Raw genomic sequence first — 15,776 nt, forward strand, 5'->3', positions numbered from 1 at the left:
CTTGGCCTTGCCATGCCCACACCGTGTCTGAAATCTCAGCTCCCAACTTCCCACCCTGTGGCCCCCACCTCCTGTCTCGCAACGCCTGGTGCTGATTTTCTTCCTGCTACAACCACTAGCTTTGCTTTTGAGTTCTCACTAAAAGAAAAAAAGAGGACCACAGGTATCCAGCAACAGGTTGAAATAATTCTTCTTGCCATATTTCTGTGCTTGAGTAGCTATGAGTTGGAGCGTGGCTTATCTGTGTGAGTTAAGTCAGTGTTCTTGTACAGCGTGGGCACCTTTGATGAAGGTACAAGCCCCTCTAGACCTGGGCTTCTCCCCTGGGGGCATTTTGCCGCCCAGGGGACATTTGGCAATATCTGGAGACATTCTGGGTTGTCACAAGCAGGGTGGAAAGGCCAAGGACACTGCTAAACTTCCGTGACAGATGTCCCAGCAAAGAATTATTTGGCCCAAAATGTCCTTAGTATAGGGGTTAAGAAACCCAGCTCTCTTATTTACATTAGAGTCTCCTCATAAAGTCTGATCCCACATTCGATACCGGATGCCTCCACAGAAGTGGGAACGAGAGGAGGGTGCTTCAATATAATCTGAGTAGCTAAAATCAAACCTCCTGGTCAGAAGAAGCATTTCGAAAGCCTCCAGTGGGCTCAGAGAACCACGCCTTCCCCTTGTTCAAAGGCGGGTCAAAGCCGCCCCACAAGATGTTGGGTATAAAGATGACTTTAATTGACCTCTTTGCTGGTACTCGGAGATGACGTGGTCAGGAGTGGCTATTTGATCTCCAGTCATTCCAGAATTTCCACTCTTGTGCCAAACATGCCTCTCCAGACTGCTGGTCTTTGCTGTTCCTCCAACTTCCCTTGAATTTCATCTAAAATTCTCACTTTTCAAAGGTAAGACTTCTTGATTCTATGTTAAAGTCTTCTGTAAAGATACACAGTTTATACAAATTGATGATGAAGAAGTTGCTCATAATTTGGTACTTCTCTGGAGGCTAACAGCTGATGAGTTACCGTGGCCCTGTATTTTGGGGCCTTGGGTGCAGAGGGGAAGGACCTTATAGCAGGCTGTGGGCCTGTGTTTCTAGTGCCATGCTGAAGGGTGTTACTAGTCTCAATTTTTCTTAGATGACTTTAGGGATGCTTTTTCAGGAATTTCCGTACTTTGGGGGTGGAAGGTGGTGATGTTCTCATCTGTCCTTAAGTCAGGTCGTCTTTAAGTCAAATGGCTTATTAGCAGGAGTGCATAATTTTTAAACCTTTGAATTCATCTCACCTGCCCTTAAATTTCCCTGTTTGCTGTAGGTACCATTTAAATTCACATCATAAAGTCCTATGTTCCCCACACTTCTTTTCTGTGAATGACATTTGTTAATCACACCTGTAGTCTGATTGATTTCTGGAGGGTAAAAATTTGCTCCGTGGCTTTGACTGTAAGGAAGATTCTATCTTTTCTGGAATGTCAAACTCATAGGCAAGAGGACTAAAGCCCAAACCAAATAAATGAGTGAGAACCTAGAAAAAAACATTGCTTGCATTTATTTAATCACCATTTTCTGTTCCTAAGTATATATTGAAGCATTTGGTTTATTTCTTATTGGTGGGGTGTTCTGTTAGCTAGGGAACACAGTTCTGCAGAGTAAAACCTACTTTTCCATGTCACTATTTATTCTGAGCAAAAGCGTTTAAAAATTTTTTTTAAGATTTTATTTATTCATTTGACAGACAGAGATCACAAGTAGGCAGAGAGGCAGGCAGAGAGAGAGAGGAGGAAGCAGGCTCCCCGCTGAGCAGAGAGCCCAATGCGGGGCTCGATCCCAGGACCCTGGGATCATGACCTGAGCCGAAGACAGAGGCTTAACCCACTGAGCCACCCAGGCGCCCCAGCAAAAGCATTTTAAATGGACTATTCAGAGAGCACATAAAGATACATCTTTGTGGGGATGCCTGGGTGGCTCAGTGGGTTAAGCGTCTGCCTTCCGCTCAGGTCACGATCTTAGGGTCCAGGGATCGAGCCCTGCATCGGGCTCTCTGCTCAGTGGGGAGCCTATTTCCTCTCTCTCTGCCTGCCTCTCCGCCTACTTGTGATCTCTCTCTCTCTGTCAAATAAATAAATAAAATCTTTAAAAATTAAAAAAAAAATACATCTTTTTCTTTGTTTTGGAGTTAACTTAGGGGATTTTTCACAACTTATTCCTACATGGCTGAGAGGTAGTAGATTTTAGTTGTTTCATTTTCTATATGTTTAGAGAATAATCAGTTGATATTTGTGGTGTGTTGTGCTCACAAAAAACACAACTAGTTTTCCTAAGAGGTACTTCATTGCAGATGGATGTGGCTGTTTCCTTGGTTATAATATATGGGAGGTGTTTCTATGATCTCTCAGGTCCTTGGTCTGGCCTCAGATCACTAGTTCTGAGGGATGGCATGGAAAAACGGATACATTTCCCCCCCAGGGTTGCTATGGACTTAGTAAGCCTGGACACTTGGAGATGAACTTAATTCCAGAGTATAATAAATTAGAAATTATGGCGAGTGTGGATCAGATTTTACCCTGTGACAGCATTGTTGGGCTTTCTGGAGCTCCGTGGAAGGGCTCTGTGCTCGGAAAATAGAAACGGTCTCACGCCAGTGGGGCCCCAGGGGCTCCGTGCCAGGCCCATCAGTTTCTGTTCCTCCTGCCCTTGCTCCTCCCTCAGCTCCGTGGTCCATGGTCCTTATGGTCCTCTCAGCTCCATTCAGCCCAGAATCAGGGCCCAAACCCCAATTCCATCCACGTCCCACCCCCACCCCTTGGGCACCAGAGTCTCTCAGACCCATCCCCACCCCTACCCCAATTTCCCCCACTTTCCTTTGGCTCCTACCTTTCAGCCTCCTAAGTCCCTCCCATCCTTAAAAAGAGACAAATGAATATATCCCCTTACCCAGACCTCCCCCCAATCCCACCTTCTGAACTAGGCTTCCATCTGCCATTTCTTACACATGCCCAAACCGCTGAAAATGTTTAACTGTAGAATTTTAACAACAGCGTGCCCATGTTTTTCTAGTTTCAAGTTAAAAGTTTCCTCGACCCTCTTCTCTTCCCTCCATCCACCTTATGTAACATGGATGTTCATCTGGGAAGCTCGTGAACACCGGGGAAGCCTTCTGGGGAAGCTGGCGAACGGTGGTTTTTAGGAGACGCCCTTTGTCCGTTTCTCTGACCCACCCGCTCCATTGTCTGTCTCGGCTTATTGCGACACACTTCTCACTTCTACACGTAGGAGCCCCATGTTTCTCCCCTCGTCTCTTTCCTCATTGGTGCGTGCTCCCACGTTCTCAGCACTTTCACCCAGCTCGCTGTCCGATGACGCAGCCAGGCCTGCTAGTCACCTCCTTAGGGCTTTCTGTCACCACTTCCGGGGTAGTGTGACCAAAACTCAAACTCGCCACCTTCCTTAGAAAATCTAAATGGTTTGAAAGAAGTCTGGTGAGTTGCTGAGTAAGTAGGTAGTTATTTAAAAAAAAAAAAAAAAATTCCTGGGGCTTCCAGGTGGGGCGCCGCCTTCAGCTCAGGTCATGACCCCAGGGTCCTAGGATGGAGCCCTGCATTGCCCCAGGGTGGGGGTGGGGGTTGGTCCCTCCTCAGCGGGGAGCCTTCTTCTCCCTCTGCCTTCCCCTGCTGGTGCTCACTCTGTCCCCCCCCCCCCGCCCCAAATAAATAAATAAAATCTTTTTTAAAAATTCCAAAAGACATTCCATTTTCAAGAAAGAGTTTCTATTCCCAAATGCTACAAAAATATAAAATGCTTAAGATCAGTGAGAGTTAACGATAACCTCCCAAAGTCCTCCATTTTCTCAGGAGAATCATCCACGAAGCCATCTATCATTTAGGAAGCACCTCTCCCCTACCCGCCCCCCCTAGGTCCAAGATGCGAACACCATCCCATTCTGGAAGGATCCACTCCTAGTGGAGGGGAGGGTGAGTGCCGCATCACAGGCAGGTGAGAGAATGAAGGATGTGGTTCTTTCTCATCCCGTACAGGCAAGCGCCTGGTAAACAGAAGCTGTATATACATACATACGTAAGCATTAGAGAGAGAGAGAAAAAAAAGCATGTGAGTCAGGTGGGAGAGGGGCAGAGGGAGAGGGAGAAAGAGAATCCCAAGCAGCTTCCATGCCCAGCTAGAGCACCATGCGGGGCTCCATCTCATGATCCATTTCATTCCAGGTCAGATCATGACCTGGAATGAAACCAAGATCCAAGGCTAACCACCTGAGCCACAGTGGGGCCCCAGCAGGAAACTAGCTCAGTCTGCTTTTCAGCTACTCTTGCTGCTGGCGCTTCTGTCCACAGGAGGCCATCCGGACCACGAGCTATGTTCACTGCTGCATGGGGTGCAGCTTTCTCTGCTGATGCCAGGCGGGGTCTGGCCCTCCACTAGATGTCCCTGACCAGTGCCCTAAGTCTTCTTGGCAGAGCTGGCTAGCACATCGATCTGGGTGTGCACGTGGCTTTGTGGGCATCCCTAGAGGGGAAGATGGGTTTACTGGTACAGGCTAAGGCTGGGGGACCACGGAGGGCACCACCTAGCCTGTCTGTTGACTCTCTCTTCAGTCAAGACCCCTGAGTGGTAGCTGGAAGTAGGGACCCGTGGGTGGTGTCTGGGAGTGGGGACAAGGCTGTACACATTATCCTAAGGTCTCAGACTTGCAGTGGGGACTTGGGTTAGTGAGCCCAGCCTCACTCTTCCAACTCGGGTCTGCAGACAAGTCACACGACCTTCATAGGCCTCTGTGTGTAAAGTGCTTTGTAAGTGGAAAGGGGCTGCCCAGGACTGCATCATCATCTCATGAAACAGCTTTTTAACATGAGGCATTCTGTGATATTAGTCAAAAGGATCCATATAAAGTTAAATAATAATAATAATAAGCTCATCGTTTGTAGAAGTATTTGGAGTTGTTTATTTTGTTGTAATCAATATGAAATAGTGATTCATGTTCATGGAAAACAACAGTTACGGGTGTGACTTAGAAAAATGGCTCGGTGTCTGTCATTTGACCAAAGGGGAGGCTGAGAGCACCTCCCCCACCCCCACCGTCTGCCCTCTGCTCTCTGCTGGGATCCCAGGAAGGGTTTGTCTCTGTGGTTCTAGCATTTCGAACCAAACCACAGGAGGAGGCGAAGCTCGAATCCAGCAACAGGCCAACACCATGGAGATGAGTAAACCAAGCTTGGGTGTGGTCTCGCTGGTTAAATGTTCTGGCATGTTGGTTAGCTATGATTCTGAGGTTCCCAGAACGAAGTAAGATAGTTCTATTTACCCTTGGTTTTCTCAGAGGTCCCTGAAGAAATTAAGTCCCTGCATATAATCTTGTTGTACATTGGAGAACTGCTTCTTTTAGATGTTGGACATTTAACTTTGGTTGAGAGGGCACAGAGGATCCCAAGCTTGGTGGCTTCTAGGAATGCCTAGGGCAATGCCCAGCTTTCACAAAACTTACAGCGCTTCCTCTGTACAGAGCTCCCAGGCCTGGCAGCTGGGAAGGAGCGGGAAACTCGCAGTCGACCTGTTACAAGGGGCACCCTGATCAATAGGGGATAGAACTGGGAAAGTGAACCAGTGGCCTTAACCTCACAGCTCCTCATATAAGGACCCCGGGGGAGAACTGGCCCTGGCTAGGCGGAGGGCTGTCCTGTACCTGAGCACCCCACCCCATGCCACTCAGCCCTCTCCAAGACACCCTGGGTTTATCCTGCTAACCTTCCTGAGGATGGAAACCTCAGGCTTCCTAAGTCCTCCTTCTCACCTGACACTCTCAGGTGGGTTTATTTCTATCTTCTTCAAGGGAAAGGGTGTCTACTACTGTGCCAAGCTGTTTTTCGAGCTGTGAGCACAGGGAAAATGTGTCTTGGAGTGTGTCCCATTCTAAGGCACGTCACTTTTCACAGCTGCACCCATCTTTGATGTCTTCGTGAACTTTCCAAAAACAAGTTTGTAGGTTCTGGTTACTAATTAATCATCCCTCATAAGTGGCCTTGCTATGAGAAAAAAAAAAAAAAAAAAAAAAAAGCCTGTTTGCAGAAGGGTCTTCATTGAGGGGTCCTTTCCGTTAGAGACATCAAAATTAACAGATGGCAACTACATAGACCCTTTACATGTTTTTCTTGGGTCCCGGGATCTATATGATAACACCAAGAAGCAGGATTCAGGGCTCTTCTTATGATAGACTTTGACACTTGCCTGTGGCTGGGAAGGGTTCTGAGGCTTGGCCATCTCACAGGGCCAACTGGACTGAGACACACTCAGGCACAGCATCTTCCCATCTGGAAGGATGTTAGAACAGCAGGTTTCTCTAATGGGCTACCATTTTGTGGAATAAGAAATCTCCTGGGCACTATTATTATTTTATTGGTGGTATCGTTAGTTTGTTCCTAGGACTAAAAGCAGTCAGCTAGCTGTTTCTTACTCCCTGATGGTGTCTTGCCACCCACAGCTTCTGCAGCCAGCCCTTCCCGAGGCTTCTCTGGTCATTGCGTTTCTCAGCCATTTGAACCCGTCGTTGCCCCACTTCCTTCCTGCTGTAGGGGAGGAGGATAGGAGAGCCTGGGAGCCTTGGATGGGGACTCTGGCGATGAAGGGAAGAGAGTGGCTGGCCAGCAGTGTTGGTCTCCATTTCTAGCAGGGCTGCTCAGTAGGGTCTGCGCATGGGTGCCCGTGCTCCTCTCCTACACCCGGAGGTGCTACTCGGGGGCACTCTCATTACCACTGGCGTGTTTCAGATGAAGCTTGAGACACAGGGCTAAGCAACCAGCTCTAGATCTCACAGAGTGCCAGAACCAGGAATTGGACCAGGTGCTTTTTTTTTTTTTTTAAGATTTTATTTATTGGGGTCCCTGGAGGGCTCAGTCGGTTGAGCTTCCTGTCTGTAGCTAAAGTCATGATCCCAGGGTCCTGGGATCAGTTCCCACATCAGGCTCCCTGCTAAGTGGGGAGTCTGCTTCTTTCTCTTCCTCTGCCTAATGCTCCCCTTGCTTCCGCTCTGTCAAATAAATAAAATATAAAAAAAAAAGATTCTATTTATTTATTTGAGGTGGGGGTTGGGAGTGGGGAAGCAGATGGAGAAGGACAAGCAGACTCCCTGCTGAGTGCAGAGCCCACTGCTGGGCTAGATCCCAGGACCCTGAGATCCGGACCCGAGCCGAAATCCAGAGTCAGATGCTTTACCCACTGAGCCACCCAGGGGTCCCTGAACCAGATGCTTTAATTCCAGAGCCCATTTAACCCCTTCCCTGCATGGTTTAATGGAGCTGATACCTAGAGACTGGATGGTGGCCTGGGGTTTGGGGAGAATGTAGATGCCTTCTAGCAAATGAAGCCTGTTCCCTGTGCCCTGCTCTGGAAGATGTGGTTACAGGGTTTAGGAAGGCTAGTAGCTCAGGATTCACCTACCTAGACTGGAATATTCAAACTGAAGTCTCAAAGAAGGCTATTTTATTGTCTGTCATTCTCATCTGTGAAGTTACTACTAAAATTATTATTGCTTTCCATGATAAATTCCGTAAGTTCTGTTCTTGTTTATGCAGAAGAGTTTAAAATTATCTTCTCCAGTGAATTTAACTTCCAAGAATTAAGAATTGTAATACACTAACATATTTAAAAAGAGGTATAGCAAGAAAACAGATATTAAAAGGTAAGCATTTCAATCTCTTTGAAAGTTATTTTGGCAAACCTAACGATGCTATCCGTCAAAGCTTGGAAGGCTCGGCGTGTGTTCACCTTAAAGCCTGGTGAATTCCTCCCACGGGGGTCACTCCAGACATCTACTTGGCATCTCTATTCTGTGGCCCCTACTCTCTCAACTAGGTCCGGTCCTCCGAGACTTCCTCTGCCAGCCCACCCTGAGTTAACCCCTTCCTTTAGGAGCGCCCTCCTCCGAAGTCTTGTGCTCAGGGGCGGGTTTTGAGGCGGGGAGGTGGTCTTTCTGAGAAGGAGCTTCTGGGTAGGAGGGCAAAGTCAAGACAGGAGAGCAGGAGGGCGCGCAGTCAGGCTGCAGGCACAGCGGACACAGGGCCTGGCCAGGACGGATTAGTGTTCGATAAAAATCTGCCCCAGACTGGCGAGGTCGGGAAACGTGGCGTTGCGCTGCCCTTTGGATTTTTAAAGAAGGAGGTACGCGTGTCCTGCGGCTGGAGGAGGCGCGTGCTGGTGGGCCGGTGCCGGTCCCCACGCAGGGGCGACTCCGCTCCTCCCGGCTCGGCCCCTGCCTCGCACCGTCCTCGCGGCCGCGCCTGGGACGCACAGCCCCCCGGATCCACGCCAAACCGCTGGCACCCCGGCTCTTTGCTGCGCCGGCTTCCTGAGCGGGAGGCGGGCGCGGGCGGCGCAGTTTTGGGGTTCTAGAAGCCGGCCCTTCTCGGGGTGACGCGTTAACGGGGTACCCCCGCCAGCAGGTACTGCTGTGCTCGGGCGGAGGTTGCGGCAACACAGAAGCTCAGTCTGGCCCGAGTTTGGTGGACGTTGCCCCGCGGCAGCCGCGGGTAGCTGGGCACCGACGGGCCGGGGGCGGGGTCCGGGCGGCAGTTCGCCCCGCCCCCACGCAGGCCCCGCCCCAGAGGATTTACCGCCGCGCAGACCCGCACAGGCCACTCCCCAAGCCGACTCCTGCGCCGCGTGGGCTGCTCCCGCGAGCCCCCTCTCCCCGAGGCCCCTCAACTTGCCCTTCCCCGACTTTGGGCGCGCAGCAGGAGCGGGGTTGTGGGCGGGGCCGGCTGTGGTCTTTTCTTTCCCCTCCCTTCCCCCCACCTCCGCCTTTCCGGTGTCTGCGGGAGGGGGTTGGGCGGTGATTGATAACCACGCAGCTGGGGCTCGGGGCGGTCCGGACGGGGCGCACGGGATTGGGAGAGAGCGCGAGGGGGTGGTGGGGAAAACCCCCGGGGGCGGGGCGCGCGGGCGGCTGGGTGGGGGACCCCGAGGGGCGGAACACTCAAGAGGCGGCCCTGGCTCCTCGGCCCCCGGGTGCCCCCGCCCCCGCCCGCCCCAGCCACCTGCGCCCCGCCCCGGCCGCGCCCGAGCCCGGGAAAGGCGGAGGCGCGCCCCTGCTCTGGGAACGGCGAGTCCCCGTTGCGACGCGCGCTGTGTCTCTGGGAACAGTAATCCCGCCACTCCGGGCATGCGGCGGCGCTGAGAGCCTGCCGGCCCGCGGATCCAACAACTCTAGCGAGTCTCTTCCCCGGTTGTCCGAGAAGGCGGACTGATCGCTGGGCAGGATGACCAACCCCGCGGCCACGCAGAACAAGGAAATAGACTGTCTGAGCCCAGAAGCTCAGAGACTGGTAAGAGGAAAACAAGTTGTCGAAACTTTCGCTTTGCTCCTGGTTGCCGTTCTGAGGCCCCCAGGGCAGTGGGACCTTCCGCCGCTGCCCTCTGTGTCCGGGGAAGTGCGGGGTGTGCCCCGCGTGGACGGCACTCCCTGCAGTGAACGTCCCCACGCGAGGATGCGCGGGCGGGAGCGGGCTCTGCTGTCTGTGCGTTCGCGGTCCGGTGTGCGCGGTCCTCCCTACGCGCCGGAAAACTCGTTGTCGCGGACCGAGCCGCCCCTCGCTGGGACCGAAAGAAACTCGGTCGTTCCCCTGCCCCTGCAGTGGCGGCCTGGGACGGGCTCAGCCCAGCCGACGCGTGGTCGAGAGTTTACGTCGCAGCTGCTAGTTTGGTGTTTTACAATATATGGCACCTGGGAACTGGTGCCCGAAGCCGGTGCCCTCACCCTGAGGCTGGCACCACCAGCGGCCGGGGTAGTTTGGAGTACTTATCCTGCTTTGGATTTTAGGTCTAGTGGGGCTGGGCCTGATTGCTCCAAATACCTCCATGGTCCCGGGTCACTGAATCCACCTTGGCTGGTCTCCTGGGGGTTTCCAGGGCTTGGCAGGATCCTCCATGAGTGGGATTTTGCAATTATCCAGCTCAGTACCCACCCAGGACTGGGATCATGTATGTGGGGATAGTTGGACATTAAAACTGGACAGGGGGTAAGGTGGGGAAGGTTTGTAATTACCCATTTTCGGGCAGCTTGTGATTGACTGCGAATGGAAATATATAAAGACAAAAGGGTGCACTTTGAAAAAGAACGACGAGGTCAGTACTGCACAGAGACCCTATGGAGATTTTCATTTCACCCAGTTTTTTTTGGGGGGGGGAGCCTTGATAGAAGTGTGATCTGGACACAATCACTCCTTCATCAGGCAGAAATTAATCATCTACTGGGTATTTGCGGGGGATCCAAGATAAATAAGACTGCCCTAACCTTGGGGAGCTTCCTGGTAAATGCCAGGGAGAAGCATAGAAATAGACTTTGATGAATCCATGCTTGAAGGTTGCTTTCCTTGCTGAGTACTGTCAGGTGGATATTTTTAATGTCTGGGTTAGTGTGCTTCCTCTGTTGCCTGGTTTAAAGTTCCTGCCATAAGCCAGACCTTTGGAGCTGGTTCCTACCCCTTCACCTGGCTGGTGTCTGGGGGTCTGGGAGCCTACGGAGACATCTGTGCATCACCAGCAGGGAAGGGCCCTCAGAAGAAGGAAGGACGAGGAGCTTGCTGGGAGATGCTGGTGTTCTGCAGAGTCGCCCAGGCAAACCATAGATGGCAAGAGCAGGGTGCTGTTAGCCCTGGGCAGGAGTCGGGCTCCAAGGGACCAAGAGCTGGGCAGGGAGCCCTTGATGGAAGAAAGAGTAAACATGGAGAATCAGGATGTGGGAACGGGAGGGACAGGCCATCAGAGGAATGAGGAGAAGTAACGTGGGATCTCCGTGGCACTGGCTGCCAGGTTCCATTAACCCTTATCTGTGGATTGGATCTGGTTGAGAAGCGTTCTTCATAGAGGTGCTGTGGAGATAAGTCACAGGAGAGTCTGGACCGGGCTTTGATTGAGGTGCCCCACTGTACTCCCAATTCGAGGACCCAGTAAACTCCAAAAACTGAAAATTGTTTTTGTTTTGTTGTTGTTGTTTTTTTTAAGTTTGTGGCAGAATTCATTTGGCGGGAAGGCCTGCCCTGGCTGATGGGAGGCTGTTTTCCATCTGTGTTCCTCTCATTGTGAATATTCACACATTTCTCTGCAGCCTGGGAATGGCTTGGTTGACGGCTGTTACTCTGGTGATTACAGACTCGAGGGCCTATGCAACTTATCACCCTTCTAAAATCCAAAAATGTTGAATTCTGAAACCTGTTTGGCCCCAGGGGTTTCCAAGAAGAAATTGTGAACCTATAGTTCTGTTTTGTTTTGTTTTTTTTTTTAGTGAATAGTAGCAAAAAGTATTTTAGAGTGGGGCCTGGGAAACAGAAGTAAAACTCAGTCCTTTTATGAGGTTAAAGGTCTGGTTAAAAGGAAGTGCTGAGGGGCAACTGGGAGGCCTAGTCAGTTAAGCATCTGCCTTCAGCTGAGGTCATGATCTTGGGGTCCTGGGATCAAGCCCCATGTTAGGCTCCTTGCTCAGCGGGGAGTCTGCTTCTCCCTTTCCCTCTGCCTGCCGCTCCCCCTGCTTGTGCTCTCTTTGCCAAAGAAATCAATAAAATCTTTTTTAAAAATAGAATTATAAAAAATAAATAAAAGGAAGTGCTGAATGAACAGTTGGGGGGGGGTGCCTTACACAACAGCAAGCTCTGGCCCTGGAGCTCTCTGAGTATAGAAACCATACATTTCTTTCACTTTTGTAACTTCCTTGTGCTTATGACTGGTTGTGTCACCTCTAGTCTTTTTCGACATAACTGATTGGCACTAAGCCCTCACCAGCCACCAGTCCTGTCCTGAGGACAGCCTGCCTGGGTCGAACTCTCATCATTGTGGGTCCCTGTCCCAAGGTCCCCAGGTCTTGACAAGTAGGCGCATTGCCCAGTGTGGGGGTGCAGTCAGTACAAACGTCATAAAACCTGCCATGGCTCAGAGATTTGAGCCCTGGAAACCTGCCTTGTTTTAGATGGGTCACTTTCCCAAGCAGTTAAGATACAAAAATAGTGAAGTAAGGTCTTTTCTCATAGGATTAAGAGTGTCCCCCTAGGGCAAAGATGAGACTAAATTTCCCTTTTGCTTTAAGAGTTACTTTCTCATCAGCTGGAGGTAATACAACATAGCAGAAGCCTCCTTCACAAATTAAAAACAAACAAACACAAGAAAACCCTTCAGTCACAACTGCCACTTACACTGAGCACAGGAAATCAAGTTATTTATAGTTGCCGAGCTGTTCTCAGGTGACGTTGATTGGAGTCTTACCTGATTAGAGGTCCTTATCTAGCTTCTACAGAGCTGTGAGGGCAAATGCTGGTGCAACAAGTTTGCTCCTCAAAAGGCAATGTGCAGGAGGAATTTGTTATCCCTGAAAAATCAGGCTATGTGACTCAGCAAAGGCATTGTTTATGACTAGTTACTCAGAGTTTCCAAGTATCTGTTCATATTTAAAAGCATTCATCTTGGAATCTCAGAGACCATAAGGTTCAAATCACTAACCTGTTATCAAGATAAGCCTGTTTTACACCCCCCCTCCCGCCCCCTACAGGTTGGAGACCAGGTAGGGAGCAGAGGAATTTTTTGTTACCTACAGCTTTTCCTTTGGGCCACCAAAATTTTAGTTTTTGTTTTTGTTTTTTTAATAAAGAAGCTCATTTTCGTGGAATGGATTTACTGAATTTTCATTATTTAGACTTTCTAGATAAAATTATATTAGCTTCTTTTTCCACGTTTGTGAAACAAAGCATTATCTTGACTCTCTCCACGATGTAATAATTCCAAATTGCCATGGGTTTGATTGAGACCACTACTGAAATCCCCTTCCCCTGGCCAAATTCCAGAATAAATAAACAACAAAACCAGCAACAACACAAATGTGTATTCTGAGACTCATCCATTCATTAGGGCGAGGGCAAGAGCTCAAGTGGTTTTCTCTTTAATACAGTAACCTGACAATTTTAAAGTCATGTAAGTGGTTTTGCCTTGAGTGGAAAAGCCTAACTACTTTGTAGTAGGAAAGTAATTTATCTTAATTTAATGAGGACTTTTAATTGTAACAAAAATGTTTCATTTGTATGTTTGTATAATCAGCCTTCTCAAAGCAACCTCATTTCTGATCCTCACATCTTTTATTTTGTGGCAAGTGGGTGTGTCATCTTCCAAGGGGGAGAGAAATAGAGTGGCCTTTTGGTGTGGGTGGGACCTCCTCTCCCTGCTCTGAAATTCCCCCCAGGCCTGTTCTCCTGGTGGATGCTTCAGCTTGCTTGTCTTCTCCTCGTGCCTTTAAACTCCATCTGAGCTAAATTCACAGGGCTGGGTCCCTAGCGGCTACAGAGGGTAGAGGACATGAGTTAAGCATTAACAACAGGCAGCATCCCCAGACCCCTGCAGGGTCAGCCCTGTTAAGTGGTTTCTGTAGACGGCTTTCCTAGCCCTTGCCAGAACCTTGTTTGGTTATCTCCATGTACGGATAAAGGGGAAACTGAGGCTCAGAACGTCAGAGGACTTTCCCGAGTGCACCCAGCTAGCAGGTGGTAGAGCCGGCTCAGACACAGGCCTGCTAACTCAGAGCTGGTGCTGATAACTGTCGCCACTGTATACAGCCCTTCACCGAGGGTCTGGCCAGCGGCTGCTACTGTGTGGCTGCTGTGAGCTTCTCTTTGCAGCCTCTGGGGTGTCATAATCCCAGCGCAGGGTGAAGTGTTTCTGGTTGCTAAGGCAGCCTCTTAGGGCACATGGCCTTGCCCCGAATGCATAATGAGACATCTTCATTTTATTAAACATTTCCTTTCTTTCTCTGGTAGTTTTTCGACAAAAGAACTTTCTTTTAAAAAAATTTTTTTTTTTTTTTTTTTTTTTTGGGGTACATGCTTTACTCAGTTTTTTTTAACATTTTTCTTTAGCACAGGTCATAGTCTCAAAGTCCCAGATTGAGCCCCACATCAGGCTCCCTGCTCAGCGGGAGTCTGCTTCTCCCTCTCCCTCTGCCACCAGCCAACACCCCCCCACCTCAGATTGTGTGCTCTTCTATCTGTCTTCACTCTCTCAAATGAATAAAGTCTTTTTAAAAAGAGATTTTTTTATTTATTCATTGAGAGAGAGCGAGTGAGAGCATCAAGCAGGGGAAGCAGTAGGCAGAGGGAGAAGCAGACTCCCCACTGAGCATGGAGCCCAATAGGGGCTCGATCCCAGGACCCCACCCTGGGAAGAGAGATGCTTAAGCAACTGAGCCATGCAGGCACCCCAGACAAAAGAAATTTCAGTGGACTTTATTTTTCTAAATAAGGAAAAAAAGAGTAAAACTGAAAGAGCCATAGAAATTTCTCTTTTTCTATTTTCACACCACACCAACTTTGTAAGTACTACATATGTCAGCATCCCACAGAGGCCTCCTTCCTGGGTACTGTGCGGCTCTACCCCACCCCGCCCAGACAGACAAGCTCACTGAGAATTGAAATCATGGCCTCTGGGGGTGCCTGGGTGGCTCAGTCAGTTAAGCATCTGCCTTCAGCTCTGGTCGGTCGTGGTCCCAGGGTCCTAGGATTGAGTCCCACACCGGGCTCCCTGCTCTGGAGAGCCTCCTTCTCTGCCACCGCCACACATACTCTCTCTCAAAGAGATAAATAAAATCTTAAAAGAAAGAGGGAGGGAGGAAGGAAGGATGAAATGATGGCCTCTGTTTCTCTCCTGGCTTGTTCCAGGAGTAGCGCTCGAGTAGAGGCAATGTAGTAAATAGTCCTGTGCTGCCCGATAAAGGAAATCTCTGGAGTGTCCAGCCCTATTCTGAGAAGGAACCATGTCCATTTTTTGTGACACCTTAAAAAATGTGGGGTTTGCAGGGAAGACCGTGAGTAGAGCAGGTTAAGGGGAAAGGAGGGGGGCCCAGATGCATTGACCAGAGAGCACCTGTCACCTGGAGGCCCAGCCGCACAAATGGGGCCAAGATGCTCTCCCATGTCGGTCACACATGGTTATTTGTCGCTCTCTCTTGCTTTCCTTTGTCATTCCAGCTCATTGAGGCTATTGAAGGAAATGCGGGCCTTCTCTCAGCTCAGACAAAAATATAAAAGATGTAAGCAGCAAGTGGAGAAATGTATCCGTGTGGAGGACACTGTGCAACATGTTCATTTGCCCCCATCAGTATAGGAGTAGTTGCTTAATTGAAGATTGTGCTGGGAAGTTTCACTGGGTAAATGTTACTTTGTGAAGTTTAAGGCGAATGTTACTAGTCACTGCTTTCTATAAAGTAACATGAATAATATTTTTCCTGAATAGGGCCAGTTTGTTATTTTGGCATGTGGGGAGTTTTTTTAAAGTTCATTATTCAGAAAAGCAAAGTCAGGAGATTTCTAGTAGCAAAATGGGGAAAGAGAACTGACAGTCTCACTGTAGAAACAGTTCACCTCTGGTGTAGAGATACAACATTTTAAAAGTAAAGGAAACTCCCGGAGATCGCTTAGCCTGGTTCCCCCATTCCCTGTGATGAGAGCTAACGTCCAAGAGTGATGCAGTGTCCAAAAGACAGACTGTTAATTATAGAGAACACACTGATGGTCACCAGAGAGGAGTGGCCTTGGGGGGTGTGGAGATAAGTGATGAGGATTAAGGAACACAGTTACTGTGATGAGAACTGAGTAATGCATGGAGCTATTGAGTCACTGTATTGTACACCCGAAACTAACATAACACGGTATGTTAATTTCTGGAGATAAGATAATGAAATCAGATATAGATAAATAAATATTGCATGATTAACACCACCACCAATAACAACGAAGGTGGTATAGTTTGT

General features: G+C 49.5%; 1 protein-coding gene across 3 annotated transcripts in view; it reads left to right on the forward strand.

Annotated features, from left to right (window-relative positions):
• LOC111146956 (LRR binding FLII interacting protein 1) overlaps positions 1 to 15,776 on the forward strand; it is a 138,685-nt gene that overhangs the window by 50,121 nt on the left and 72,788 nt on the right. The window contains exon 1 of one of the 3 annotated variants that reach the window (XM_022502926.1): positions 9,053 to 9,321. The exons of 1 other annotated variant lie outside the window; for it this stretch is intronic. In XM_022502926.1, the coding sequence (XP_022358634.1) occupies positions 9,256 to 9,321 (66 nt within the window). In that variant the 5' untranslated portion in view covers positions 9,053 to 9,255. Of the gene's footprint in view, positions 1 to 9,052; positions 9,322 to 15,776 lie in introns of those variants that run through there. One more of the 3 variants, XM_022502761.1, reaches the window with a different exon arrangement.

Source organism: Enhydra lutris, unplaced genomic scaffold (genome assembly GCF_002288905.1).
Source record: "Enhydra lutris kenyoni isolate GAN:26980312 unplaced genomic scaffold, ASM228890v2 scaffoldscaffold1, whole genome shotgun sequence".
NCBI classification, from domain to species: domain Eukaryota; kingdom Metazoa; phylum Chordata; class Mammalia; order Carnivora; family Mustelidae; genus Enhydra; species Enhydra lutris.